This window comes from Pseudopipra pipra, chromosome W (assembly GCF_036250125.1).
Source record: "Pseudopipra pipra isolate bDixPip1 chromosome W, bDixPip1.hap1, whole genome shotgun sequence".
In the NCBI taxonomy this organism is placed as follows: Eukaryota; Metazoa; Chordata; class Aves; order Passeriformes; family Pipridae; genus Pseudopipra; species Pseudopipra pipra.
Window position 1 is genome coordinate 15,538,249 of NC_087580.1, and position 26,381 is coordinate 15,564,629.

Sequence of the window (26,381 nt, forward strand, 5' to 3'; positions counted from 1 at the left end):
TGTGGGTCAGGGGGTGGGTTCCAGGCCCCAGGTGTGGTTCAGGGGGTGGGTTCCAGGCCCCAGGTGTGGTTCAGGGGGTGGGTTCCAGGCCCCAGGTGTGGTTCAGGGGGTGGGTTCCAGGCCCCAGGTGTGGGTCAGGGGGTGGGTTCCAGGCCTCAGGTGTGGGTCAGGGGGTGGGTTCCAGGCCCCAGGTGTGGGTCAGGGGGTGGGTTCCAGGCCCCCCGTGTGCTTTGCCCACAGATCAGTCACACACAGAGCTCTTGCCCATAGAGCTGCTTTGGGGAGGGCTTTGCTCAGGGAACTGTGTTTGTCAAAGCCAATGGTCAGTGCTGGAGAAAGTGAAGTGTTTGGGGAGTGTGTGTTACTGGCAGTGTGTGTTATAGTATTAGAATCCTGTCTGACTCAGAGACACCCATAATAGATATAAAAAAGAAAAAATTCACTTGCTGTAGAGTGTTAAATGCAAAAGTTTGTTCTTGTGTGCATTTAAAAGCATTTGGTGCACATTAAATATTTGAAGGAAGGTAAATTGCCACAGCAGCTGTTAAGCTGGGATTGTGTGTTCAGAGCATTCTTTAGTGTCAGCTTTAGTGTTTGCAGGGGTTGGATTTGTGTTAATTGTGCCGATCTTCCATTAGTGATTAGTGAATTAGAGATTCAGTTTGTGGATTATAATACGGTTTTTCAGTTGCTGTTGTTTTGTCAGAGAAAAGAGAAGTGAACTGAAATCTCTAGATTTATTCTTTGAACTGAGCAATAGTCAGGGTTTGGGAAGGTGTGGTTTGATGCCAGGGAGCAGCAGCAGCTGGGGAGGTTCTGAATCTGAAAAATCGGTCCGAGAAACTGCTCAGAGACTTTTTATCTTTAAGCAGCAAGGTATTTGTTTATTCAACGTTGGGAGCAAGCCAGCTCGCGCTGGACAAACTTGCTCAAAGGCTTCACACAAAATCAGCATTTTTATACAATCTTCAGATTGTATAAATGCATATTCAAGTGATTCCAACATCTATCTCTGCATATTAATAATAGGTGGAGTATAGGTGGAGCTCAGGCGGGGCTTGGGGCGGTGCTTCTCTTGGCCCTCAATTTTGGTGGGTCTGGGGGCTTCAACTCATCTTCCTCAGCTTGACCTTCCTTCTTTTCCATTGTTCTTGACCCGCTCACTGAAGCTTGGAGAAAGCCCTGGCTCCAGGCCTATTTCTTCTATTCAAATGTCTACCTGATCCTACTGCATTTCTAATTTATTGCTTCTAGGCCTATTACATGTTCCTGTACTATTCTCTTAAGCTTTGGTCCAGTAAGTAGAACAGAACAAGCACAGATCGTTTTGGATGTTGGTAGCTTGTTAGCAGGCCCAAATTTCTTAGTTAACTCTTTTGGGCCTGGCCTCCTGTTTCATTCCCCCCTTTTTGTTTAGAATTTACGAATTCTTTCATCAAGTTCCAATGGATTTTGATAGGTATTCATCACAGCCCACATTATCTGCATCCTTCTAACCATGATGCTTGATTTGCACCATAGCCAAACAATTAGGACCAGTAGTAGAATCATGCCAGCTCCTAATACCAATATTGGATGTATCAAATAGTGGAACATCCCCTCGTGATGCCGTAGGGGAGTATCCTGTAAAGACGTCCCACCAGTGGTGCTCTCCCACTTTTTCTACTTTGGTTAAAACGGTTTTTATGCTCTCAGTGTCATGTTCTACTTGCCAGAGCATTTGTTTAGTCGTTCTGTTTACTTCCTGGACCAGTTTTTCTATATCAGGATGTTTAAGCATTGCTTTAGAAAGATTAATGTTCATTGCTATCTGTAACTTTGGCACATCATGGTACATTATATAATCAGCTTCTATCAGTTGTCTAGTAGTCACTGGAACAGTATAATCAAAGTCACAGCCTATTATTTTAGTAAAAAAAAATTAGTACCACTCACTACTTCATGACAAATATCTATGGTAAAATTAACACAAAAGATTCTAACACATGCACAACCATTTCCTACGTAATAGACTTGTGATTGGGTTTTAGTTTGGGGAAGCATTTCAAAGGTACACACACTATCGTTAGCAGCTAAGCAGAAATCCTCATTTCCTACTACAGCATTTTCACAGATATATCCTAATTGTCCTTTAGGAATACATGCCTCAGTACCGACTGGCTGCCACTTTTTCTTGGTGTGATCATAACTTGCCCAAACATTATGGTCAATGGGTCTGACAATTACATTTTGGTGTATGGCTCCTAATGTCAGGATAGGAAAGATGGTCTTTTCTTTGGCTGCACTGATAGTGAGCACATAAGCTTCAATTTGTTCATGTTGAGGGTTGTAAGTGAAGTTCACTAACTGCCACCACGCTTGGGAATTTCTCTCAAACTGTGTAGTAGAACTGTTTCTAGCTATTATTTCTCTTACTTCTTGTGGTAATATTCCTGAAGGTCCTTCTCTTAATATTCCTGCAGCTACAGATTGTACCCACTGTTGAGTTTGGAGACATTGTATTGCAAGTGCAACCCTTTTATGGATGACACCAGCATAGTGAATAATTTTGGTGAAATCTTTTGCAGTGTGGTTGGCTTCTAATGTTAACAATTTAACTGCCAATGATTGTGTTTCTGCCAAAGTGAGCAAAGATGACCTTAAAGGGACTTTGAATTTTCTTAGATCAGATGTGAGAGCACTTAGTATATTCACTAATACTTCTTGATCTATGGTGTTTAATACACTTAATCCTGTGCCAAACCATCCGGTTACATCGCTTTGAATTCTGGTACGAGGGGATCTGGCCATCATCTCTGCATGCCAGCCTTTAGGGCTTTGCTGTATATAGGGCTGACAATCTTTTTGTATGTTTGATATGTTTACTTGAAGGCTTATTTGAACCCTCTTCAGTGAATATGTGGGATCTAACAACAGCTTCTGCTCATTTGAGTGTCTAATCATGTAAGGTCCAGCATAAGTTAAATTGTGGACACTCTCACAGGCTAAAGAAGGAGTTGTAAAACTGGTGGTGGTCTTAGTCAATGGGGTGGTAGGAGATTTGCTGGTTGGAAATCTCCTGGTTATATTTCCTTCCCTGAATGTCCACTGACACATCACAGAAACTGATTTATCTAGAGTGAAGGTGTGCCAACACTGATCAGCCACTAATTACATTTCACAGTAACGTCAATTCTGGGTGACCATCTAATCTGTGCCTATTAAAACACTTGCATCGTATGGGGTACCAGGATTTTACCAATTATTCAGTACCTTTGTTCCTTGGAGGACTATAACAGATGCATTGTATTGGTTCAGTTCAGATGAATTCAGAATATCTGTATTTATAGCAAATCATAGACTAGAATTCCCATTATAGGCCTGAGACCATAATAATTTTTCGGCCAGGGTTTGATTTAACACTAATGTACTTATCAGTCCAGAGATCAGCACTGAGGAGGCTTGATAGTAGATGATTCCTCTCCCGAGGTCCATGCTTCCTCTGGAACCCTCTTGACTCGAGAGCAGTGGATCCCCGTGGGTTTCTCTTTCACCCGGATCGTGTGGAGGTTGTCATCAGCACCTGGTAGGGTCCATCCCACTTCTCCCACAGTGGATCTCCTGAAAGATTCTTAACATATACCCAATCACCAGGATTGAATGGATGTAACTTACAATCAGGCTGCTTGGGTTGGTGTTCTAACACCACTGTAGCATTTTTCTGCAATTGTTTTTCCTACAGCCATAACATGATCGTACACATACTGATTACTGATTTGATCTACAGCTTCACTGTTCACAGTTTGCATCATGTAGGGTCTGCCCAATAGAATTTCAAATGGTCTCAGTTTCCCTTTTGATCTTGGCTTGACCCTTAGCCTGATTAAAGCAATAGGTAAAGCTTGATACCAATGAAAATTTGTTTCTTGACATATTTTAGATTCATCTTTTCTACTTGCCCACTTGCTTGGAGTCTGTAGGGCATATGCAGTTGCCAATTGATTTTTAGTGCTTTACTTATTGCTTGTACAATTCATGCACAGAAGTGTGAACCTCTATCTGAAGAGATGCTCTTAGGCATTCCAAACCGTGGTATAATCTCATTCAACAAGACTTTAACCACTCCTTTTGATTCATTTTTTTCTACATGGGAAAGCTTCAGGCCATCCAGAAAATGTGTCAGTCAAAACTAAGAGATAACAGGACCCCCCCCTTTTCTTGGGAGCTCAGAGAAATTAATTTGCCAAGTTTCACCTGGGAAATGCCCTTTACTTATTGCCCTTTGGCGTATTTCTGTTCCAGTATTAAAGACAAAGTTCACATTGGGATGTGACTTGCTCTATTGTGATAAATAAATTTGGTCCTGCTACTCTAGTCCTTAAATGCTAATAGAGTGAGTCTAAGCCCCAATAGTTTTATCATGTTTTACTTTTACAAATTGCCACACTAATTTTTCTAACAGTATTAACTGACCTGTTTTTAGTTAACCTCATCTATTGTCTAACACCTTACCTTCATTTTCATGTATCCATTTATAATCTGTTTCTTGATATTCTACCTGTTGATCTGTGTCTAGTTCTTCTAGCACTAAAGCTGCTACTGATAGTTCTTTACTTCTTGCAGCAGCTAATTCAGCTTCTGCATCAGCTTTTCTGTTTCTTATTTCCAGGACAGTGTAACCTTTCAGGTGTCCTTGGCAGTGCATAATTGCCACCTGAGAGGGGAGTTGTACAGCTTCTAATAATCATAGAGTTTCTTCAGTATATTCCACAACTTTTCCTTGAAGAGTTAAAAGTCCTCTTTTTTCCAGATTGCTCCATGAGTGTGAACTATGCCAAAGGCATATTTGGAGTCAGTCCAGGTGTTAATTTGTTTTCCTTCTGCCAATCCTAAAGCTCGAATGAGAGCCATCAGTTCTGCTTTCTGGACTGAGGTTCCTGCGGGCAAAGGATTTGATTTGATTACCTCAGTAGTGGTGGTCACAGCATACCCAGCCATCTTCACACCTTGTCTTATGAAACTGCTGCCATCGGTAAACCAGTCGTCTGCATCCAGGGGTGGTTCTTCTTTAAGGTCCAGGCAGCTGGAGTGCACTGCTTCGATGGTTTCCAGGCAGTCCTGCATGACAGGTGCAGCCGAGATTCTTCCTTCTAGGAATGAAGCTGGGTTAACAGTGTTAGTCACCTGAATGGTTATGTCATCTGATTCAGCCAGGATTACCCGATATTTCAGAAATTGGGAGGGTGACAGCCAATGATTTCCTTTCTGTTCCAGTACTGTAGATGCTGTGTGGGACACTAACACAGTCATTTTCTGTCCCATTGTACACTTCCTGGCTTCTTCCCTATTTATGATCATTGTTGCTACTGCCCTTAGGCAGGTGGGCCATCCTTTGCTTACTTCATCCAATTGCTTGGAGAAGTAGGCCACTGTTCTTTTGTGTGGCCCTTGTTGCTGAGCCAGGACCCCCAGAGCCATTCCTCGTTGTTCATGGGAGAACAACCAAAAGGGCTTCGTTACGTCAGGCAATCCCAACGCCGGGGTCCTCATGAGTTCTCACCTCAGCTGTTTGAAGGCTCCACTTGCTTCGGGAGTCCAGATGAGGTTGCCCTCAGTCATTTTCAGCAGGTCATATAAAGGCTTTGCAATTAGCCCATACTGATATATCTATAAACAACACCAACCTGTCATTCCTAGAAAGGCTCGAAGGTTTCTCACCATCTGTGGTTTCAGTGTCTGGCAGACAGTTTCCTTTCTTGTTGTCCCCAGTGATCATTGTCCTTCAGATACTTTGTAATCCAGGTACACCACTTGTTTCTGCACCGGCTGTGCTTTCTGTTGAGAGACTCGATACTCAAATGAGTCCAAAAAGTTTAAGAGGTTTACTGAGTATTGGGCACATTCTTCTTGTTTTTCAGTAACAATCAATAGATCATTCACATATTATAAAAGTACACCCTCTCCTGGTGGTGACTGCCATTGTTCCAATTCTTTAGCTAATTAATTCCCAAAATTGTGGGAATATTTCCTAACCCTTAAGGTAACACTGTCCAAATGAGCTGAGTTTTCCTTCCTGTGGTGGGATTTTCCCACTTGAAGGCAGATATCCTTTGACTTTCCTGTGTTAAGGGAAGGCAGAAAAAGGCATCTCTTAAGTCTAATACTGTGAACCAAATTACACTTTCTTTTAATATTGTTAATAAGGTATACAGGTTTGCAACAGCTGCATGTATGTTTTAGCTATTTTATTTACTGCTCTTAAATCCTGAGCCAACCTATGTGTTCCATTTGTCTTTTGACTGGTAAAATTGGGGTGTTGAAATCTGATTCACACTCTACAAACCCTTAATTTCAAAAAAATTGTCTATTATTGGCTCAATTCCTCTTCTATCTTCCAGCTTCAGTGCATATTGCTTCCTAACTACTGGGTTTGCTCCTGTCCGTAATTCTATTTCAATGGGAGCTGCTCTTTTTGACTTTCCTGGTGTTTCAGTAACCCAAACTCCTGGGTATACCTGATCTAAAATTTGATTGACATTTGAATTACCCTGGCTTGGCTCCACATAGCTCATTGCTAAACTCAGAGCTGCTATTAATTGTTCTTCCTTTACCTTGTCATGGTTTGAGATAGTCCCCAAATCCAATTCCCTAGCTCCATCCCCCCTCCCACATCTCAACCTAATGTGAGATGGGTTTTTCCAGACAAAACACACCAGACTCAAAGTGGGGGAAAGGGAATATATTACAATGACTGTACAAATAAATATAACATCACAATATACACATGATCACAACTATCTCTACCATGACATATGTATTTACAATGGATCAGATCTCTTCTCCCCTCCAAATAAAAGTCCAGGAGGGAAAGAAGGACAGATCCCTTCCAGTCCTTAAGCAGCAGCTCCTCTTCTGTCCTCCCTGCAGCAGTAACTGGGTTGTTGTAGCTGGATCTCTGTTCAACATACACAAGGGGGTCTCCAAGCCCCTCGGCTCTCCTTCGGTCCAAGCGAAGGCCTCACCTGTGGGCTGCCAGCAGGGACCAGACTCGCATCACCACAGGCATATCACGAACTGCAGGGGCATCTTCGTGAAAGTCCCTTCCTCAGGGGATTCAAATTCCCGTTTGCAGAGCTCCGTGCTCTGTCTCCAGGCAGCGGGGGGGGCGAAGCCCTCCTCCACATTCCTTTGGCTGTCCTGGTCCAGCTTCAGGACGCCTTTGAGCTTCTCAGCTCCTCTCTGTAAGTGCTGTAGCACTCCAAGGCTCTTTCAAGTAAGAGTCCATCATCTTCCTCCTTCCAGGAGGTCTCAAAGGAGTTTTGGGGGGTCTGGTACAGTCTTACCCCAAACTCTGTCTCTCAGCTGCTGGTTCTCTCTCTCTCCCTTTCCAGGAGTCTTTTCTCTGGTGCTGCATGTTGTTTCTGCTGCTCCTTCAGTACAGGTCCTTATCTCTGGCTCTCTGCCACCTTCTCCGGCCAGTGTCGGCTGCTGCTGTGTGCCCATGGAGAAAACACCTCCCGGCATAACTACAGGCACCTAGCCCAGCTTTATGCTGTTCCAGGTCCCTGCAGCCCCCCAGCCGGGGCTGGGAGGCCCCAGAGGGCCCAAGGGGCTTAGAGCCCCCTCCTCGTGGCTCACAACATGGCCACCTCTCCTCCAACAATCAAAACTACAACTCATCTCTTCCGGTGAGCTGTGATATGTTTACATTTCTGCAGGAGCGCCCATTGGGCAAAACTTCAAAACTTCCAGAGGTTTCCACCCCTTGGGGTCTACCACTTTTCTTAGCCTCTGGGGGAAAACAAAATTCAAACCACGACAACCTTAAGTTCAATTTTACCTTGTTTGAATTCTATTACAGCTCCCAGATTTTCTAGTAGGTCTCTGCCCAATACGAGTTTGGATAAATTTGGTAAATACAAAAACTGATGCACTCCCATTTGTTTTCCAATTTTGAACTTTAGGGGTTTCAAAAGAAAGCTTTTCTGATTGGCCAGTGGCACCCACGACTTAAACATATTTATCACTTTTAGGTATTAATTCAAAACAGAAAATGTAGCCCTGGTGTCAATTAGAAAATCTAATTCTTCTTTTTCTTCCCCTAGTTTAATTTTTACCAGCAGGTCCCCTAGCACTGGCCTGCCAGCCCCCCCCTTCACTCAGTACTCTGTAAGCAACAACAGCCTCTCCTGTGCCTGTATTTCCACCTGTTAATTCAGGGCATTCTTGCTTCCAGTGTCCCTCTTTTCTGCAATATGCACACTGGTTCTGACCCAGCCTTGTCTGTCGGGGAGGCAAACCTTACATCTGTTACACAAGGCTCATACATATAACTAACAATTGCAAAATTGACAAATCTTAATTCTAGGTCTTATCCATAGTGATGTGCTTATAGTTAACTCTTCAGCACTACCTCTCATATAGCAACTCTTAGCATGATAATACTTTTAACTATGTGCTCCTGGATGTTTCAAGGTAAGCAAGATATATCAGGTACACAATAACAATACTTGGCCAAATACAAACAAAACCAGACCAGAAGACCAGACCAGCCCAGAGGGGATATTCCCCTGGGAGAGCGTCCTCTCCCATGTCCCCCGCGAGACGGCGTCCCGCCTCGACTCACGGGTATCCAGAACCAGAATAACCAGAACCAGAATAAACAAAACCAGAACCAGATACAAACACCTTTTATCAATAGGCAGTGTTCTTGTCCAGCCCCCGCAAGAAGCCACCGAAGAAGGGAGCCCCTTCGGGTAAAAAGACTTACCCGAGGGCGCCCAAGGGGGTCCCGTCCTCCAGGGGATTCCGCAGCCGGGTGGAGAAGGTGTGCTGCTGCCGGTCGCCAAATGAATCCGAAAAATCGGTCCGAGAAACTGCTCAGAGACTTTTTATCTTTAAGCAGCAAGGTATTTGTTTATTCAACGTTGGGAGCAAGCCAGCTCGCGCTGGACAAACTTGCTCAAAGGCTTCACACAAAATCAGCATTTTTATACAATCTTCAGATTGTATAAATACATATTCAAGTGATTCCAACATCTATCTCTGCATATTAATAATAGGTGGAGTATAGGTGGAGCTCAGGTGGGGCTTGGGGCGGTGCTTCTCTTGGCCCTCAATTTTGGTGGGTCTGGGGGCTTCAACTCATCTTCCTCAGCTTGACCTTCCTTCTTTTCCATTGTTCTTGACCCGCTCACTGAAGCTTGGAGAAAGCCCTGGCTCCAGGCCTATTTCTCCTATTCAAATGTCTACCTGATCCTACTGCATTTCTAATTTATTGCTTCTAGGCCTATTACATGTTCCGGTACTATTCTCTTAAGCTTTGGTCCAGTAAGTAGAACAGAACAAGCACAGATTGTTTTGGATGTTGGTAGCTTGTTAGCAGGCCCAAATTTCTTAGTTAACTCTTTTGGGCCTGGCCTCCTGTTTCAGATCCTGGAGTGGCGTGTTGGGTTTGAAATAAGAGTAAAGGACAATTTAGTCAGAAACGATTCCTGTTGTTGGTGGCACAGGGCAAAAGGAAAATGGGCCTTTCTTTCAACCATTAAAATTTGGAATTGGTAAATGGGTGTTGGTCCTTCAGTTTCTTTATGTGCCTGACTGTGCTGTACCATTCCTAGGCAAGAGATGGATTTAGTGAGTTAAATGACATTTGAAAAAGGAAAAATCCAAGTTAGTGGGTGCAGCTGCTCTGTCATTCCTGGGTTTTGGTGTCATTGTGTCACTCAGGGATCCTGAGGAGGGTGAAGCCCTTCTGTGCAGGACATGGAGATGGTCCCTGGCCTGTCCAAATGCATTAAATGCTGCTGCTGAAGGAGCCCCCCCAGTGATTTTATCTGCATTGACCCCCTGGAGCCCACGGGCACCTGCTCCGGCCTGGACAGTAACCAGGAGTTTCCTTGGACTGGTGTCCCCCAGGAAGGACGTTTTCACCCGTTTCTGAGGCTTTTAATAGTCTTTGATCAATAAATATTTCTCCATGTGATTTCTCCTTGTGGTGTCTTCTTGAAGCCTGAAGCAAGCAGAGGAGGGGATGCCAAAGATCCGCCCTCCCCTCTCTATTGTCCCTCTGCACCCCCCAGGCCCTTCCTCTGCAGTGTCCTGTCTCCCTGGACGTCCCCCCTGGAACTTGTGCCCTTCCCTGCTGGCACGGGTGGGCACACCCCCCATCCCAGTCATGTTCCCAAGCACTGCCAGGGCCACCTGGGTGACCAGCAGGACATGAGTGGGGGTGGCTTGTGAGAGAGTCCCCAAAGGCTCCCTGTCCCCAGAGAGCAGAGCCACGGGGACCAGGGCAGGTCCCCCAGCAGGTCCCACTGCAAATGGCCCACTTTGTGCTCCAGGGAGGAACAGGCAAGGACCCAGCTTGGGAGAAGATGCTCCAGGAAAGGACCAAGAGGGTCCAAGACACAGGATTTGGGGCAGGAACACACCTCAGTGCCTCCTCACATACATGTGGTGTGAGTGAGAACAGCCCAGGGCAGAAACACCCACCTGCCCGGGGGCCCCAGCAGTGGGTCAGCACCAGGCTGCAAACAGGGCAGGGCAAAACTTGGCCCTGCAGACCCCACAACCGAGGCCAAAGAGAGACCAGCCAGGCCACCACCCCCAGCCCAGCCTATTGCACCTCCGGCCACAAGAGTGGGGACCAAAGCTGTGCTTCTCCTTCCTCCTCTGCACCCAGGAGCCACAGCCCGGGGCACGATCCTGCCCCCAGCAGCACAGACTGCCAGGTCCCTGAGCCCCTGGGGCAGGAGCTCCTCAGGGCGCAGCCCCTGGGCCCTGCAGCACCACAACCTCCTGTAGGGCTGCCCCTGCCTGGGCTCAGACTGCCCAGCACGAGGGAAACCAGGAGCCAGAGAGCAGAGCTGGGGGCCTGCAGAACATCAGCATTTCCTGCCCTGCACAGCCAGGACAGTTTTCCAGAGCTCACTTAAAACAGCCCCTCCAGAACTTTCAGGGTGTTCCACAGGGCCCAGTCAGTCCCAGGATGATCCCAGTCAGTCCCAGGATGACCCCAGTCACTCCTGGTCTCTCCCAGTATATCCCAGTTGCCCCCAGCTGCCCCCCCACCCCGAGCTGCCGTCGGGCGCCGCCCCCCAAGATGCTGACGGGGGTCGGGGGCTCCGTGCTGGGGTTCCTCTGCCTGGGCCTGCATGGAATGAAGGGGCCAAGGTGACACTGCAGGGCCTCCTGGAACCAAAGAACCCTGAGACATTTGGGAACCTCCTGCAATCAAGGGACAATTGGGAGCCTGCAGGGCCTCCTGGAAAAAAGGGACCCTGAGACACTGTGGAAACTCCTGGAATCCAGGGGCCTTTGTGACATGGGGGCCTCATGGAACCAAAGGAACCTGGAAACATTTGGGGAAGTTGTGGAATCAAGGGACCATTGTGACACTGCAGGGCAGGATGGAATTACAGGCACACTGGGACACTGTGGCAGGACATTCCCCCCTGGAATGGGACCAAGACAATGCCCTATTTGCAAATGTATCAGTGCTGAGCTGAGAGGGGCCCAGGCCAGGCCAGGAGATGTTGAAACCAGTCTGGGTTCAACCCTGAATTAACATCCTGATGGTGAGGCAACCACTGGAGTCCAAGGGCTGTCAGTCCATCACTTTATACTATAAAGTTCCAGTCCCCTTTCCCAGGGGCAGGTTCTTCCAACATAACCCCTCTTGGGGTGTATGTTTGGAGATTCCCCCCTTGGCTGGGGACCCCCCGCAAGGTCAGTCCTCGAGGGTGAGCAAAAGAGATCTCCCCAGGAGCCTTGGTCCTGGGGAGTTACATCAAATGTCTACTTAATAATTATTAATTTTTTGCCAGCTTTAGTATAATTCCTTCAATTATATTGTACTTATCCTGTACTACTGATAGTTTTATTGTTTATATTGTGTAGTAAATAATTCTGATTAAAATCTTTTGTCTGTTCATCTGTGATAATGATGAGTTCATTTCATATCAATATATCTGATTTTCCATCATTAAAACCTGCAGGACAAAAGTGGTTCAATCACAGCTCTGTAATTCCTTAAATTCCAACCCTTGGCATAATCCGGGGCTGAGATTGGATCCAGCCGCCCCCAGGCTCCTCTCTGAGCAGGAGTTTAGAGAGCCAGGGAGTCCTTTCTGCACCTCGGGACTCAAGGGCAGGACTTCTTTAATGAACTTTGTCTAAACCTTCCACTCCCCCCGGCAACAGGGGATGACAGGGAAAAGGGAGGGGAAAGGGGAGAAAAGGTGGAAAAAGGGGGTGAGACCCCTTCAACTGAGCGGTTGAGGGGGTGGGACCCCCAGAGCAGAGCACGGGGAAGCTGTGGTTTGACGGGACGATCGGAAAGGGGTGGGAGAGAAGGGAAAAGGGGTGGGATCCCCAAAACTGAGTGTGAGGGGGGTTGCGACCCCCAGCCTAAGTGGGAGGGGTTGGGAGCCCCTGGCTGAGCACAGAGGGTCTGGAAATTGGGGGGACGTTGGGAAAGAGGAGGGAGAGGGGGGAAGAGGGAGGTGGGACAGAAGGTCGAGGGGTCCCTTTGTGTCCCCCATCACATGAGCGTGACCCCCCTTCTTCATTTCCTGCCGGGGGTTTTGCAAACAGGGCCTTGTTGGAGTTGTTTTACCCCATTCCAGGCAGAGCATCCTGCTACAGGACCCCCATGGGACCCCCTACGCCCTTTCTCACCCTTTTCCTCACTGTCCCACCCGTTTCCCACCCTCCCTGCAATCCCCTGCTCCCCCCACAGCTCGGTTTGGGGGTGGCCCCCTCCCCCACCCTGTTCAGTTCAAGGTCTCAGCCCCTTCTCACTCACTTTGATGATGCAAAGCGCATCCCTTTTCCCCCCTCTCCCACCCCTTTCCCATCAGACCCCCAAACTCCAGCTGCCCCAGTTGCTCTCACTAAATCTGGGAGTCCTACCTCCCCCTTTCTCTCAGTTTTGTGGGTCCCACCCCCCTCCTTCTCCATTTGGGGACCCCAGCTGTTCCGATCCACTTCAATGCAGAGGGGAACCAGGTTCTAAAACACTCCCATAAGCCAGGTTAAGGCACAAACGAGGCCAGATGCTGGATCCCAAAACGAGAATTCCACTTTGTTTTGGAACACAAAAGAGCAGAGAGAAAGAAGGGAGATAGGACAGTGGGACAAGCTAAGGGGAACTGTTAAAAGCACAGGACAGGAGTTAGCAGCACCAGGAAGTGCTGCTGCCTTGCAAGCTGGTAGATCTCTGCTGGGCTTCTGCCCTGGTCGCCTTGTAGCCTCTGAGGAACAAACCCAACCCGCAGGGGAAGGGGGTGGCAGCAGCTCCCGCAGCAGTCCTGCAACAGCTCCCCACAGTCCCCGGGCACGGCCTTAAATCCCCTCGCCGTGGGACCCCTGGATGCCCCCTGGCCCGTTCACCAGGATCCAAGCAAAGGTCTCCTGGCACCGAGATGGGCCCCGAGTGTCCCTTGGCTGGTTCCCCGGTCTCCAAGCGAGATCCGCCTGGCACACCTTCTCCCATTTTTGGATTGTCACAAGTTTTTCTCTTGTTTGCTCCTCTGCCTGCCTCTGCTGGCTTGCTGGGTGCCTCCTGGAGCTTTTGCAAGGAGCTCGGCTCCTGCAGCAGCCCGGCTGTGGCACCAAGGCTTTGGAACTCTGCTAAGGGAAAAGGTGAAGTTGCTGTTGGGCCAATGTTCCAGTGCTATTGCTAAGGGAAAATGTGAAGCTGCGGTGGATGGGGAGGATGTTGAGTTGCCCTGGAACTGGCCCAGTTGAATTAAAGTGCAGGTTGAAGGGTCGGTGCTGTTGCTAAGAGAGCAGCCCTGTTGCCGGGGAGCAGCCAATGGGGAGCTGCCCAGAGGCAGCCAATGGGGAAGCTGCGTGGTGGCGCGAAGGGCCAGCCAATGGGAGAGTGCGATGGAGCCAAGTGTAGCCAATAGCCAGCCAATGGGACCCCGAGCGGACGGGCAGCCAATGAGGAGCTGTGGCCGGGAAGGTGCTGAGGGACTGCGCATGCTCTGGGCCAGTCCCCGTGGGGGGCTTTTCCCAATTGTCCCCTGTTCAACTCACTTCAGCCTCCAACCCTGATAATTCCTGGCATCCCCCTGTCGCTGCAGAGATCCACATGGGTTCTGCACTTGACCGCCCTGGGGCAGGGGGTGAGCAGGGCATAACCAAGCTCAGGTGTGGACACCTGACATTTCTGGGGGTGCCTAGAAGAGAAGCTTTGGGCAAGGTGACTGTGGTTAAACCTGTCTGGCCATCCAGGGACAGCCAAGTTGCTCTCTCCCTTCCCCTCCTCAGAGACGCTTCCTGTGGGGCCAGCACTGCCCAGGGACAGCCAAACCCTTGGGCTGGGACCAACAGCGCTGCAGCCACGAGCACCAACCCAGCAGGACAGGGGCTGCTCTGGGCAAAGGGAACTGCAGCCCAGCCACAGCCAGAGCAGGGCTGCTCAGGGGGCCCTTCCAGCCTCTGGTATTCTGGGACTCAATGAAGCTTTTCCTTGGAGAGCTCTTTGAAGGCCCAAGTGAGAGAGAGGCAGAAGTGCAGCTGTCAAATGCAGCAGGATAAACACAGCAGTTCCTGTGAGGAACATTTCTGCCCTCAATCTGGGGAAGGGCCTGTGAGGTCCCTTCTCTCTGCAGGAGCTGATGGCTCAGCCCGTGACTCAGGGCTGGGCCAGGGGCTCTCCAGCTGCCCCTGCCCTGGCCTGTGACAGCCCAGCACAAGGCCCCTGGCTGGCACAGGCCCTGGGAGATCCCCTGTGCCTCAGGGCCTGGGCTCACTCCAGCAACGGGGCTTCTCTTTGGGCTGCCCCGTCCCTCGTGCTGAGCGCAGGATGGGACAGCAGCAGGCACAGCTGGGCCCTGTCTGTGCCCGCAGCTGAAAGGAGCAGCCTGGGCACAGCACGGGGAGGCTGCTGCTGGCAGGGCACAGCAAAGGGCCCGGGCAGGCTGGGCACTGGCACCCCCTTGTCCTTCCCTCAGCGTCACCCCCCAAGGCAGTGCCCCCGGCAGAGCCCTGAGCCAGGCGGGAGGGACAGGATCTGCCTTCCCCGGGCTGGGGGTCAGGGCTGGGCCTTTCTGCTGCCTCCAACCAAGCCAGGCTGTTCTCAACATCTCAGCTGCCTGCACAGAGCCTTTGCCTCCCTGCACTCACGGCCCCCAAGGATCTGCTGGAGAGTCCCTGGGGAGGCTTTGTCAGGAATGGCCCTTGGGGGGCTCCTGAAGGCTCCAAGGGACTGCAGGGTTTTCCAAGGCCTTTGGGTTTTGCTTTGGAATCTCGCAGAAGTTTGTGCAACCCTGACCTCCAGTTCTCTGCTCTAATGAGTCCCTGAAGAGGCTTGGTCAGGAAGGGCCCTCAATGGGGCTCGTTAATGCTTGAAGGGACTAAAGGTTTATTCAGGTCCTTTGCCTTTCCTTTTGACTCTGAGTCTAGGAGAGGTTTGATCAATCATGGTCTCCAATTCTCTGCTGTAATTAGTCCCTTGAGAGGCTTTGTCAGTAGGTCCTCCAGGGTTTTTAAGGAGCTTTGGGATTTCCTTTGGAAACTGAGCCTTTGAGAGCTTTGTGCAATCATGGCCTCCAATCCTCTCCTCCAACCAGTCCATGAGGAGCCTGTCTTGGGAATGGCCCTCAGTGGGACCCATTAATGCTTTGAGATACTTTGGGTTCTCCTTCTGACTTTCACTTCTGGACAGGTTTGTGCAATCTCCCCTCAGTACCTGAGGTTCAAGGACTCAGCACCAAAAGCCCCCCGGGGCTCATTCAGATAAAGCAAATCCTAACAAACCACGGCCCTTCCTGGGATTTTCCTCCAGTCTAGCCAGTAAATTAGGAATGTTGTCCCATGGAATCAGGGGACCATTGTGACACTGCAGGGCCCCAGGGAACTCTTTTGCCTGCGACGAGGGTCAGCACAAGAGACACCGACACCAACTTTGGAGAACAAGTGTGTAATTTTCCTGCAGTGCAAAGCAGCAAAGAATGACAAAAGGCTGAGCTCAGTAACGCACCTCATCGTTCCTACCAAGAGTGCCTGGAGTGAGTAGAAAAGCTCCCTGCCCAGTTGCCCTCATCTGTTCCCCTCAGCCAGGCCCGCACGGCAGCGGGGGAGCCCCGGTCGCAGCCAAGGGTTGGAGAACCCCTCCCGGGCACGGGGAATCCCACCCAGGGCGTCCACTCCTAGGGGAGGGCTCCATCTCTGCTGGGAGGGGGTCCAGCTTTTCTGGCCTTGCAGAAACAAGCTCGCAGAGCTACGAGTGTGCAAAACCATCTGGCTCCATTCTCCTCCTGGGTTCCACCCACAGCCTGGCCAGGGCTTAAGGGGAAAACCCAGGCAGTCAACCTGCCCCATCTGCTGCCAAACAAGGCCACACATCCACTGCCAGGGCCTTGACCACTCTCTAAAGACAGGAAGATAAAGATCACATTTTGCTCACAATCAGACATAAGATTTGATTAATCAACACATACAAATATCATTCACTAATGAGCTGAGACTCACAGATCTCACTAATAAGCACATTTATTTTGTTCAGGGGCAGATACACGGGGAGTCTTTCCACACTACATCTTTGACCAACAAACATACACAGTTTTAGCTAAGGAGCAAATACAGGGATAAACAGACTGTTAGGTTGGAAGGTTCATCTGGAGCTCAGCTTTGGCTCAGGGCCTGTTGTTCAGCCTCAGCACTTCAGTGACAGCCACACAGGGCTTTACATGACACACACAGTTTCCAGATTCATTAGATATTCTCCCTTACTTAAGACATAGATGTTACTTTGCTTTACACAGTCACCTCCCCTATTGCAAGTCCTTAGTTGGTCCTTTGGGGTCTCCTTCAGGGCTCTCTGGTGGGTTTTTTGGTAGCTGGTGCCCCCCAAAGTTGAGGTGTCCACTTCTTGCCCTCGGTTCTGAGCAGACACAGTGTCATTACCTTTCACCACAAAGACTGGAACGTTTGGGTTTGATCTTCTCTGGGCCCACAGAGCTCAGCTTCCATCCTGTTTGCTTAGTTACATCCCTGATCCAGTTCTCCAGGACCTCTCCAAGATTACAGTTTTCCTTCCTTGGCCATAGAGAAATGTTGGGAGCAGTCTTCTATATCCCACATCAAATCCCCCCTTTTTTCAGACTAAGCTCCTGAAGGGATAGAGTGTCTTAGGAGCTTTATTTCATTTTACAGCTCAAGGCATTAGAACAGCTACAGCACTGAATCCTGATGCAAGCTAAAATACAAATGCCCTTCCAGCTTTGGGGCAACCCTTCACAGGTGTTATTTCCACACACCAATCCCACCCCGTTCCTTTGGGGACCGGCCAAGGATCAGTCATTTCCCCAGCAGGAAGGGTTTGAGGACATTGGGGGTGATTTCCCACAAACGGGCCACTCTCATTAACACAATCCACTTGTCCTGTTCCTTTAGTGGGGGTCACAGCTTTGGACACAGGCAGGATTGTCAGAGGTGGTGGGGGGTACTTGCACACTGACTGCGGGGTCTACTTTTTGGGGAACACAAGTGCTCACCCAGTGACCAGGAATCATTTCTGCCAGAATAGGGAAGGCAGAAATGGTGAATGGCTTCCTTGTCTTTTCAGGTAAAGGAGTGCACACCCAGCAATCCCTTGGAGGCAACACTTGGGTCACGTTTGAGACTAAAAGGAGATGTAAATTTTGCTCCCAAGTCAAGACCCAATTAACTATTGTCAGGAGAGCCAAAGCAGACTTAAGCATTTGGTTTCTTCTCAGACAACCTCTCAGTTACCCAAGGGGCTCTGGCCTTTGGAATTCTGCAATAATGCATCCCTGACTTGACTTGTTGGACCACTTCTACAATCAAGTGGGCACCTCTGTCTGATGACATTCCCAAATGTACCTCGAATCCAGGGATTCTTGGATTCAACAGTATTCCACTCACTTCCCCAGCCAAGTTGGTGTGACAAGGCAAAGCCTCTGGCCACCCAGAGAAGGTATCCCCCAAGACCAGGAGATCTTTACACCCCCCTTGTCTGGGCAATTCAGTCACATCCATCTGCCAACATTCACCTACAACAATTCTACATTTTCCATCACCTGTTCCCACTCCACTGGCAGGGTTTGGATTATTTCTCTTCCACACACCACACTGCTGACTCACTGCTTGTACAACTGGGGTCAGTTTTGGACCAAGAACCCACTTGGGCAAATGTTACAGTGCAGAAACAAATACAAACACAAAACAAGGATTAGTGGAGAAAACAAAGCCAGAGACCAAATGGGGGAACACCAAATAACCCACCCAAAGAGCTGGAAGATCCACATGTCTTAGAGGGACAGGATTCCCCAAAAGAATGCCTTATTATCCAGTGGGATCTTCCCCCATCCCAGACCAGTCCAGGGATCTGTGGTCTTCTCCAGGAAAGTCCTGGGGCCGGCATGAAGATCCAGAGATCCCTCGGATCCACGGGAGATCAGGCAGAGGGTCCCATCTGGGGCCAGAAATGGTCTCCAAAAGCAGCAGAAAGCAAGTCCTTAACCCCAGCTGGGAGGTGTTAAGAAGCAGGCATTCTTTAGGGCAGCGTGCTGGACGCCTGCAGGAGAGTTCTAATCCAGCCTGCTCAGGGACACAGGCAGGGCTTGGGATTACACCCACTGATTCCAGAGGCATTGGATATTCCCCCTTACTGAACACATGTCCATTACTGTGCTTTACACAGTCACACCCCTATTGCAAGACCACTCTCTAGATACAGAAAGAGAAAGATCAGATTTTGCTCACAATCAGACATCTTTTGTTAATGAACAGACACAAACAGGATTCACTGATGAGCCCAGACTAACAGATCTTCCTAAGAAGCACACCTGTTTGGTTCAGGAGCAGATACACAGGTGGAGTCCCATCACACCACATTTGTACCAACAAATAGACCCAGTTTTAGCTCAGGAGCAGATACATGGAGACACAGCCCATTAGGTTGGAAGGTTCATCTAGAGCTCAGCTTTGGCTCAGGGGCTGTTGTTCAGCCTCAGCACTTCAGTGACAGCCACACAGGGCTTTACATTACACACACAGTTTCCAGATTCATTACAGAGTCTTGCTTATGTAATACAGACACTTGTGGGCAACACTTGGATCACCTTTGGCACTAAAAAGACATGTAAATTTTCCTCCCACGTCAACAGTGTTTGAACTGTTGTCAGAAGAGCAAAACAAGAGTGAAGCATTTTGTTTCTGCAGTCAAGTGGGAACCTCTGTCTGATGACATTCCCAAAGGCATCCCAAATACAGGGAGGATTGCACTGAACAGGATTGCAGTCTCTTTCCCAACCTGCTTAGTGCAACAAGGAACAGCCTCTGGCCACCCAGAGAAGGTATCCCCCAAGACCAGGAGATCTTTACACCCCCCTTTTCTGGGCAATTCAGTCACATCCATCTGCCAACATTCACCTGCAACATTTCTGCATTTTCCATCACCTGTTCCCACTCCAGTGGCAGGGTTTGGATTATTTCTCTTCCACACACCACACTGCTGACTCACTGCTTGTACAGCAGGGGTCAGTTTTGGACCAAGAACCCACTTGTGCAAATGTTTCAATAATTTGCTTCACTCCAAGGAATCCCCTCATGTTCCCCAACCACCAGGTCACAGGAGATTGGCTCAGGGACTATTATTTGCCCACTTGGGGGAACTGCCCAGCCTCCTGGAGCAAATTTTGCTCTAAGGTTTCAAGGAGTTGACAATCCTTAGCACTAGACTCCTTTTCTTCTACTGGGAGAAGGATCTCTGTCAGGATCTCTGACCTGGTGGTGGGGAGTTCTGTGCATCCAGAGAATTGTTTTCCATGCCGGACAAAGCTGCCCCCCCTGGGAAACAATTCCCAACCAGGACTTTCCAAGGGGCTGTCTCCTAAGTCAGGTCTGCCCCAATACACTTCCCCTCTAGTCTGGAAGCAATCCCGCTCTGGGCTTCCTTTGCTGGGGCTGGGGCAGTTGACAGGTTGCTTCTTTCCTTCCTGGCCCAGCCTCCCTTGTCCTTGGAGAATTCCAAAGCCCACAGAGGCTCCTGGGCTCTGGACTACTTGCACTTTGTGTTTGGGATACCCCATATCCACTCAGCCCAAGGAAATTCCACAGGGCCACAGTCTGACCCCAACGTTGCTGCTCAGCATCAGTGGCTATCAAAAGATCATCCACACCCTGCAATAAGGCTCCAAGAGGGTGGGTTTGGACTTCTCCATTCCTCCAGTCCCTTTGCCAATTGAGTTCCAAATATTGGGGGGCTATTTTTAAACCCCTGCAAGAGGACCACCAAAGTCAGATGGGTTTTCCTCCCCGGCTTTGCATTTTCCCATTGGAAAGCAAAAAGCTCTTGACTTTCCCAACTCAAAGGGAGACACAAAAAGGCAGCTTTCAAACCTAATCCTTTGAAACATATTAAACTCTAATTTAGGGGAGTGAGCAAAGTGTAAGGATTCGCTACGACTGCTTGTATATCTTCTACTCTGTTCTTTACAGCTCTAAGGACTTGGACTAACTGGCATAGCCTTCCATTTGCCTGCTTGACTGGCAAAACTGGAGCATTCCATTTAGATTCACATTCTTTTCACAAGCAAAATTTCATCAATTGTTCTACAAAGGGTGAGAATCCCTTACAACTTTCTATTTGCAAAGGACATTGCTTTGGCCCCACCAACCCCACTCCAGGTTTCTCTGGAATTCTCACGGGTTCTGCTCTCTTGGATCATGGAGGCACCTCTCCAGCCCATCCTGTTGGAACCACTGCATCCCCAAGTGATGGTGGCAGATGGATTACTTCTGCTTTGGGAGACTCTCATGCAAAACTAGAAACTTCCCCAGAATTAGGCTCTGCAATAATAACCTATATTGGACCATTTTTCAATTGGATTGTGGCATTTCATTTTGCCAAGAGATCTCTCCCAAGCAGAGGCTTTGGGGAATTGGGGAAATACAAAAACTGGGGAGCCAACCACTGTTTTCCCAATTTCAAAGCCACAGCATTAAAAATGGCCCAGTTTCCCAATTCCCTGGCACACCAGACAATTGTTCTAGAATTGTCCCTTGAGTTTCATTTTCCCGGATTTAACACAGAGGAACAAGTTCCCACAGCCACAAACAATTGTGCTTAGCTTGGCTGGAACCAGATGTTCTGATGGGGAAGAATCCTCTGGTGCCCCCTCAGTCGTCTTCAGTGATGCCACGAGAGGGTTCGGAGGGTTCTGAAGTTTCAGTTGCGGACAATCCCATTTCCAGTGTCCATCTTTCTTACAGGATGCACAGGGACTGATCCCAGGTCTCCTGGGGGGGATGTTTGAAGCAGGCTGCCCATGCTCTCGTCCTCTTCCTCTCCCCGGGGGCACCATTTCCTCAGGGATTTCTTCCAGAACTGCAACTCCAACCTCCAACAATGTCCCCAAATTAGACTGATCTTGTCCCTCAGCTTGATTTTCCTTTCCGGGCTCACACCAAGGGCTCTGAGGGCGCTGCATTCACACCACAATCTTTCTGCCCTTTCACAGGTTCTGCAAAGTGAAAAACACATCACCAGACATAACCTCCTTCCACTTCTGTTCCCCTTCTCAAACAGCATCAACTGCAACAATGGATTCTAATTCAGTGTTCCAGAACAGCCACCCTTTGATTCCAACACTCCATTAAATTCTCCCTGGGAGAATTTACAAGTACAAAACAATATTGATGGATAAAACAAAGGCAGAGACCAAATTCCAGAATAACAAAGAACCCACCCAAAGTGTTGGAAGATCCACAGGTCTCAGATGAGCAGGATTCCCAAAATACCAAAGAACCCCAGTGTGCTGAAAGATCCATATCTTTGACATGGGCAGGATTCCCAATAAGAATGCCTTGTTATCCACTGGGATCTTACCTGTGTCCCAGACTGGGCTGGGGATCTGTGCTCTTCTGCAGCAAAGTCCTGGTGCTGGCGTGAAGATCCAGAGATCCCTCGGATCCGCGGGAGATCAGGCAGAGGTGTCCTGTCTGGGGGCCAAAAATGACACTGAAAAGCAGCAGAAACAAACTTCTTCACCCCAATTTGGAGATGTTAAAAAGAGCATTCTTCTTTATTCAGCATGCTGGGCGTTCAGAGGAGAGCTCCTCTAATCCACCGTGCCAAAGGACAGACAGGGCTGTTTATTACACACACTGTTTACATGTGCATTCAATAGTCTGGCTTACTTAATACAGATTCAGTACTTTGCTTTACATAGCCACACCCCTATTGGAAGTCCTTTTCTGGGCCTTCCGGGCCTTCTCTGTCATCCTGACCTCAGTTCTTGAGCAGCACAGCACCACTGTGTTTCACCACCAAATATAAAGTTTGTTCTTTCATTATCTGGGTACCCAGAGCTTAGTTTCCATCCTGCTTGTTTGGGACATCCCTTCTCTAATTCTCTAGGACTTCTCCAGGATTACATTGTTCCTCATTTGGGCACTCCGGGGGACTGTGAGAAGAGTTTCTATTTCTTCTCTCAGTGGTTTGATGGAGACCATGAGGAGCTGGGAACTCATTGCAGGGACAGGAGGGAGCAGTTGGGAAGTACTAGGCAGGTGGGGGAGAGAACTGTTCAGAGAACAGCTGAGATACAGCTCGAGCAAGCTGAAAACTAAACTGTCATTTGGGGTCATCCCAGAACGACTGGATTTCAGCAATTACTCAACACAGGTGCCACCTCCTCCAGCCAAGCCCAGGAGATCAACCTCCTCAGCAGCTGCAAGAGCGGGATGTTCATGTGCCTGCTGCCATCTCCCCAAAGCCATTATCCCACTCCTGCTGACAAGATGGGCAAGAGGAGCATCTACCTCACAAGATCTGCTGCCGCAAGAAGAGCGTGTCCCAAAGGATGTCCTCAGCCTTCTCAGAGGGGACGTCAGATCCTCTCCAGGGATGGTCCCAGCCCTTCCCAACCCGGACTGGGCACCAGCTCCAACTCTTCCCTGGAAAACAAACAACAAATTCATGAACAGAGATTACAAACCAAAAGCAGAAACAAGAAAAAAAGGTAAAACATTAACATTCTGTCAGGGTTCTGAGGAAGGCCCAAGCCCTGCAGGCCAAAGGAAAACCCCACCTCCTCCAGCTGAGGAAAACCCAGGCCTTCTCCCTGCCCTGCTGCACTGGCCCAAAGAAAGGCTCCTAAGCCAAGGCAGCCCAAGCCTTTCCTGGCCTGCAGCCCAAAGCAGCTGGTGTTCTGCAGCCCCGCCTTTGCTCCCCCCACGGGGGTTTGTTTTTGGCAGGCTGGCTGCCCCTGCCCCAGCCCCGCCCAGCAAAGGGGCAGTGGCAGAGGCTGGGGGCAGAGCCGGGCTCCCATTTCACACCCAGCCCAGAGCACCCGCCCGCCCTCCTGCCAAGAAGCAGCTTGGCAGCCGGCTGAAGAATTCCTCAGGTTCCCCATCAGCAAAGGGGAACCTTCGGTGCCCAGCCAGGCTGTGCAATGCCTGTGTCCGGGAGCACCCCCTGGGTGTGGACTCATCTGCAAACGGCGTGTGGAGCACGGCTTAGAGGAAGGGGCCAGAATCAAAGTCCATCCTCTTCAGCTGGCCGGCGTCCAGGTCAACTGAGAGCTTGTCATCCTCGACGTCGTCCTCGATGTCTCCAGCAGCAGGCCCACCCGGCACAGCTTCTCCAGAGGCCCCTTCTCCTTCCCTGGGGGCCAGACCAGGCTGTCAGCGTTCTGCCGAGGGCCCAGCTGTCTGTGAAGCGGGACGAGCAAAACCAGGTTGGATGGTGGCCACCAGCACTTGGGAGACCGGGTCTGCAGCCCAGCTCCAGCACAAAGAGGGGCGTGTTCCCGTGGGATGACCCCCCCTCAGTGCTACAGGCTGACAAAAAAGTCTGGTTTCCTTTGGTTCTTATTGCCAAGAGATGTGTGGAGGTGTTACCTGCCAGGCCCCTGGATCAAAGGGAGCACGTGGATCTCTCCCGTCTTCTAGGGCAGGGGAATGCCCTGCACCCAAGGATGGCACAAAAGGTCTTCCAGTGCTGGCCTGTCCGAGGGGCGGATGGACAAACACCACCTGATAAGGTGCTGGCAGCCTGGGGGGAAAATGGCCGGTCAGTTGGAGAAGGATCCTGTCCCCTCTGTCCCACTGTCCACGTGCCCAGGCCGTGCTGGCTGTGCTCAGGGCTGTGCCCAAACTTCTCCATCGATTCTCCCTTTTGGAGGAGAGCAGGATGGCAGGACACAGGCCACCTCCTCCAGCCACCCATGGGACACAAACAGCTTCAAGAGCGGCGTCCTCGTGAGCCCGCTGCCCTCTCCCAACACCGTTATTCCCCCCGTGCCACAAAGATTGGTATCCACCTGGAGAGACCCGTGCTGGGAACGGGAGCTGGTCCCAGATGGTGTTGGGGCCTTTGCGGAAAGGGTGCTTCCCGCAGACCATCTGGTAGAGCAGGATGCCCAGGGACCAGATGGTCGCCTCCTCGCCGTGGTAGCGCTTGAGGTAGATCCACTCTGGCGGGCTGTATGACAGTGTTCCTACGGAATACAGACGCAGTTCATCAGGTGGATGCTGCCTGCTCCCAGAGCCTCACCCCAGCATCCCTGGCAATGTGGGGCCTGCCCCAGTGGCACACGCTGGGACCCACTGCCTTCTCGCCGGCCCCTGACTCTTGGTTACAAACTCTGGGTTGGAGAAGAAGCCGCTGGTGTCCAAGAGGGCAGCAGAAGCCCTGGCAAGGCCCAACCATTACATGCAAGGGAAAAACCCACCCAGTGGTGGGGAAAAGCCGTGCCTTCTCCCCGCCCCACTGCACTGCCCCCAACAATTCATCATAAGCCAAGGCAAACAAGGCGAGCGGAGCAGCCCAAGCCCTTCCTCGCCTGCACACCAAGCCAGCTGGTGCACAGTTCTGACCCCCTTCTCTGCTACCCTCATGGGGGTTTTGGTCAGGCTGGCTCCCCCCTGCCCCAGACCCAGCCCGGGACAGGGTGGGTGGCGCAGGCTGTCGGCAAGGCCGGGGCCTGTCTCACAGTAACCTCCCAGCCCCATCCAAAAGCAACTTGGCTGAAGAACTAATCCTGTTCCCCCTCAGCCAAAGGGGCAATCTCCACTGCCACACCCGGGCATGGCCATGCGATGCCCGGCACCAGGAGCATCCCCCGGCTGTGGGCTCACCTGCAAACTGGGTGTAGACCGTGTCCTTAAGGAAGGTGCCACATCCAAAGTCGAGGAGCTTGGCCTCGCCGCTGGCCAGGTGGAGGAGGATGTTCTGGGGCTTGATGTCCCGGTGCAGGACACCGCAGCTGGTGCAGTGCCGCACGGCCTGCAGCACCTGGCGGAACAGCCCCCACGCCATCTCCTCCGGCAGGAACCCCCACGCCCTCAGTAAGCGAGAGAGGTCCTGAGACGGCTCCGGATGCTCCATGACCAACAGGAACCCGTTGGGGAGCTCGAACCACTCCAGCAGCTGGATGACACCAGGGAAGCCATTGGACACCTTGTCCAGCAGCACGATCTCCAGGGGGGCCCGGGTGCCGTCAGGCTGCGGGGGGACCACGGGGTCGTCAGTGGGGCTGATGCCGTGCCTGTCTGCCTGCTCCCCCTCGGCCAGCCCTGGATGCTCCCCGTCCCCCACGGAGCCCACGGCCACTCTCCCTCCAGGTGTCCCGGCGGCTTCCACCCTGCCGGGCCTCGGCTCGTCCCCGCCCGTCCCGCCCCGCTTTCTGCCGCTGGCCCCGCTCGCTCACCAGCTCGCCCCAGCGCCGGATGCCATCCCGGGACACGGCTTTGATGGCCACCTGCAAGCCAAGGGGAAGGGCGGGTTGAGCTCGCCGCCCGTCCCGCCCTCCTCCTCCTCCTCCTCCTCCTCCTCCTCCTCCTGCACTCACCGGGGCTCCGTCCGCCAGGCAGGTCCCCGCGTAGACGCGGCCGAAGCCGCCGCTGCCCAGCAGCGAATGCAGCCGGTAGCGCTCGTGCAGCGGCTCCTTGGCCTTCGGTGCGGGCGAGACGTGGCCGTCAGCGTTGGGGCCGGGGCCCGGCACGGCCCCCGAGCGCCCCTCAAGCGGCCCGGGCCGGGCTTCCCCAGCCGCAGCGGGCAGCGGCGGCTCGCTGCCGGCGGCCGGGTTGGCGAGCGGCGGAGCTCTGGCCGGGGAAGCCGCCGAGGAGGCGGCAGCGGCCGCGGCGCCCGCGGCCCCCGCCGGCCCCGGCAGGCGCCGGGCTCGAGCCAGGCGGAGCCAAGGGGCGGCGAGGCCGAGCCCGTCCCACAGCCAGCCCCACAGGAGCGCCCAGCAGCGCCACAACCGGCGCGCCGGGAGCCGGGCGAGGGCGAGACCGCGCCGGGCCGCCCAGGGCCGGGGCCGGGGCGGCCCCGCCCGGCACAGGGGAACGGCCGGGGCCATGGGCCGGGCCGGCAAGGGGAGGGGGACACCGGCAATGGGACAGGGACCGCGGGAGTG

The 26,381-nt window shown here is 51.2% G+C and overlaps 1 protein-coding gene and 1 long non-coding RNA gene across 2 annotated transcripts; both read right to left on the minus strand.

Moving 5' to 3' along the window:
• Positions 1-20,522: 20,522 nt before the first annotated feature.
• LOC135406132 (uncharacterized) lies at positions 20,523-22,956 on the minus strand. Its single transcript, XR_010426140.1, has 3 exons — positions 22,783-22,956; positions 21,848-21,960; positions 20,523-21,482 (listed from the first exon to the last, which is right to left on the minus strand). It is a non-coding gene; the product is annotated as an uncharacterized LOC135406132 (long non-coding RNA).
• A 47-nt stretch (positions 22,957-23,003) lies between these two features.
• Positions 23,004-26,324, minus strand: LOC135404878 (serine/threonine-protein kinase pim-1-like). The gene is made up of 5 exons (XM_064639606.1): positions 25,674-26,324; positions 25,102-25,468; positions 24,285-24,461; positions 23,863-24,016; positions 23,004-23,669 (listed from the first exon to the last, which is right to left on the minus strand). The coding sequence occupies exons 1-4, from the start codon at positions 26,322-26,324 to the stop codon at positions 23,910-23,912; spliced, it is 1,302 nt and encodes a 433-aa protein (XP_064495676.1). The 3' UTR covers positions 23,004-23,669; positions 23,863-23,909.
• Positions 26,325-26,381: the final 57 nt, after the last annotated feature.

What these genes read in the sequence shown, in the direction of transcription:
- LOC135404878 (XM_064639606.1), bottom strand. Translation starts at nt 26,324, where the DNA reads ATGGCCCCGGCCGTTCCCCTGTGCCGGGCGGGGCCGCCCCGGCCCCGG. An exon ending in TCCGGCGCTGGGGCGAGCTG is followed by an intron (nt 25,469 to 25,673) that starts GTGAGCGAGCGG and finishes GTCCCCCCGCAG; the next exon opens with CCTGACGGCACCCGGGCCCC. An exon ending in CCCAGCACGGGTCTCTCCAG is followed by an intron (nt 24,017 to 24,284) that starts GTGGATACCAAT and finishes TTTTCCCCCCAG; the next exon opens with GCTGCCAGCACCTTATCAGG.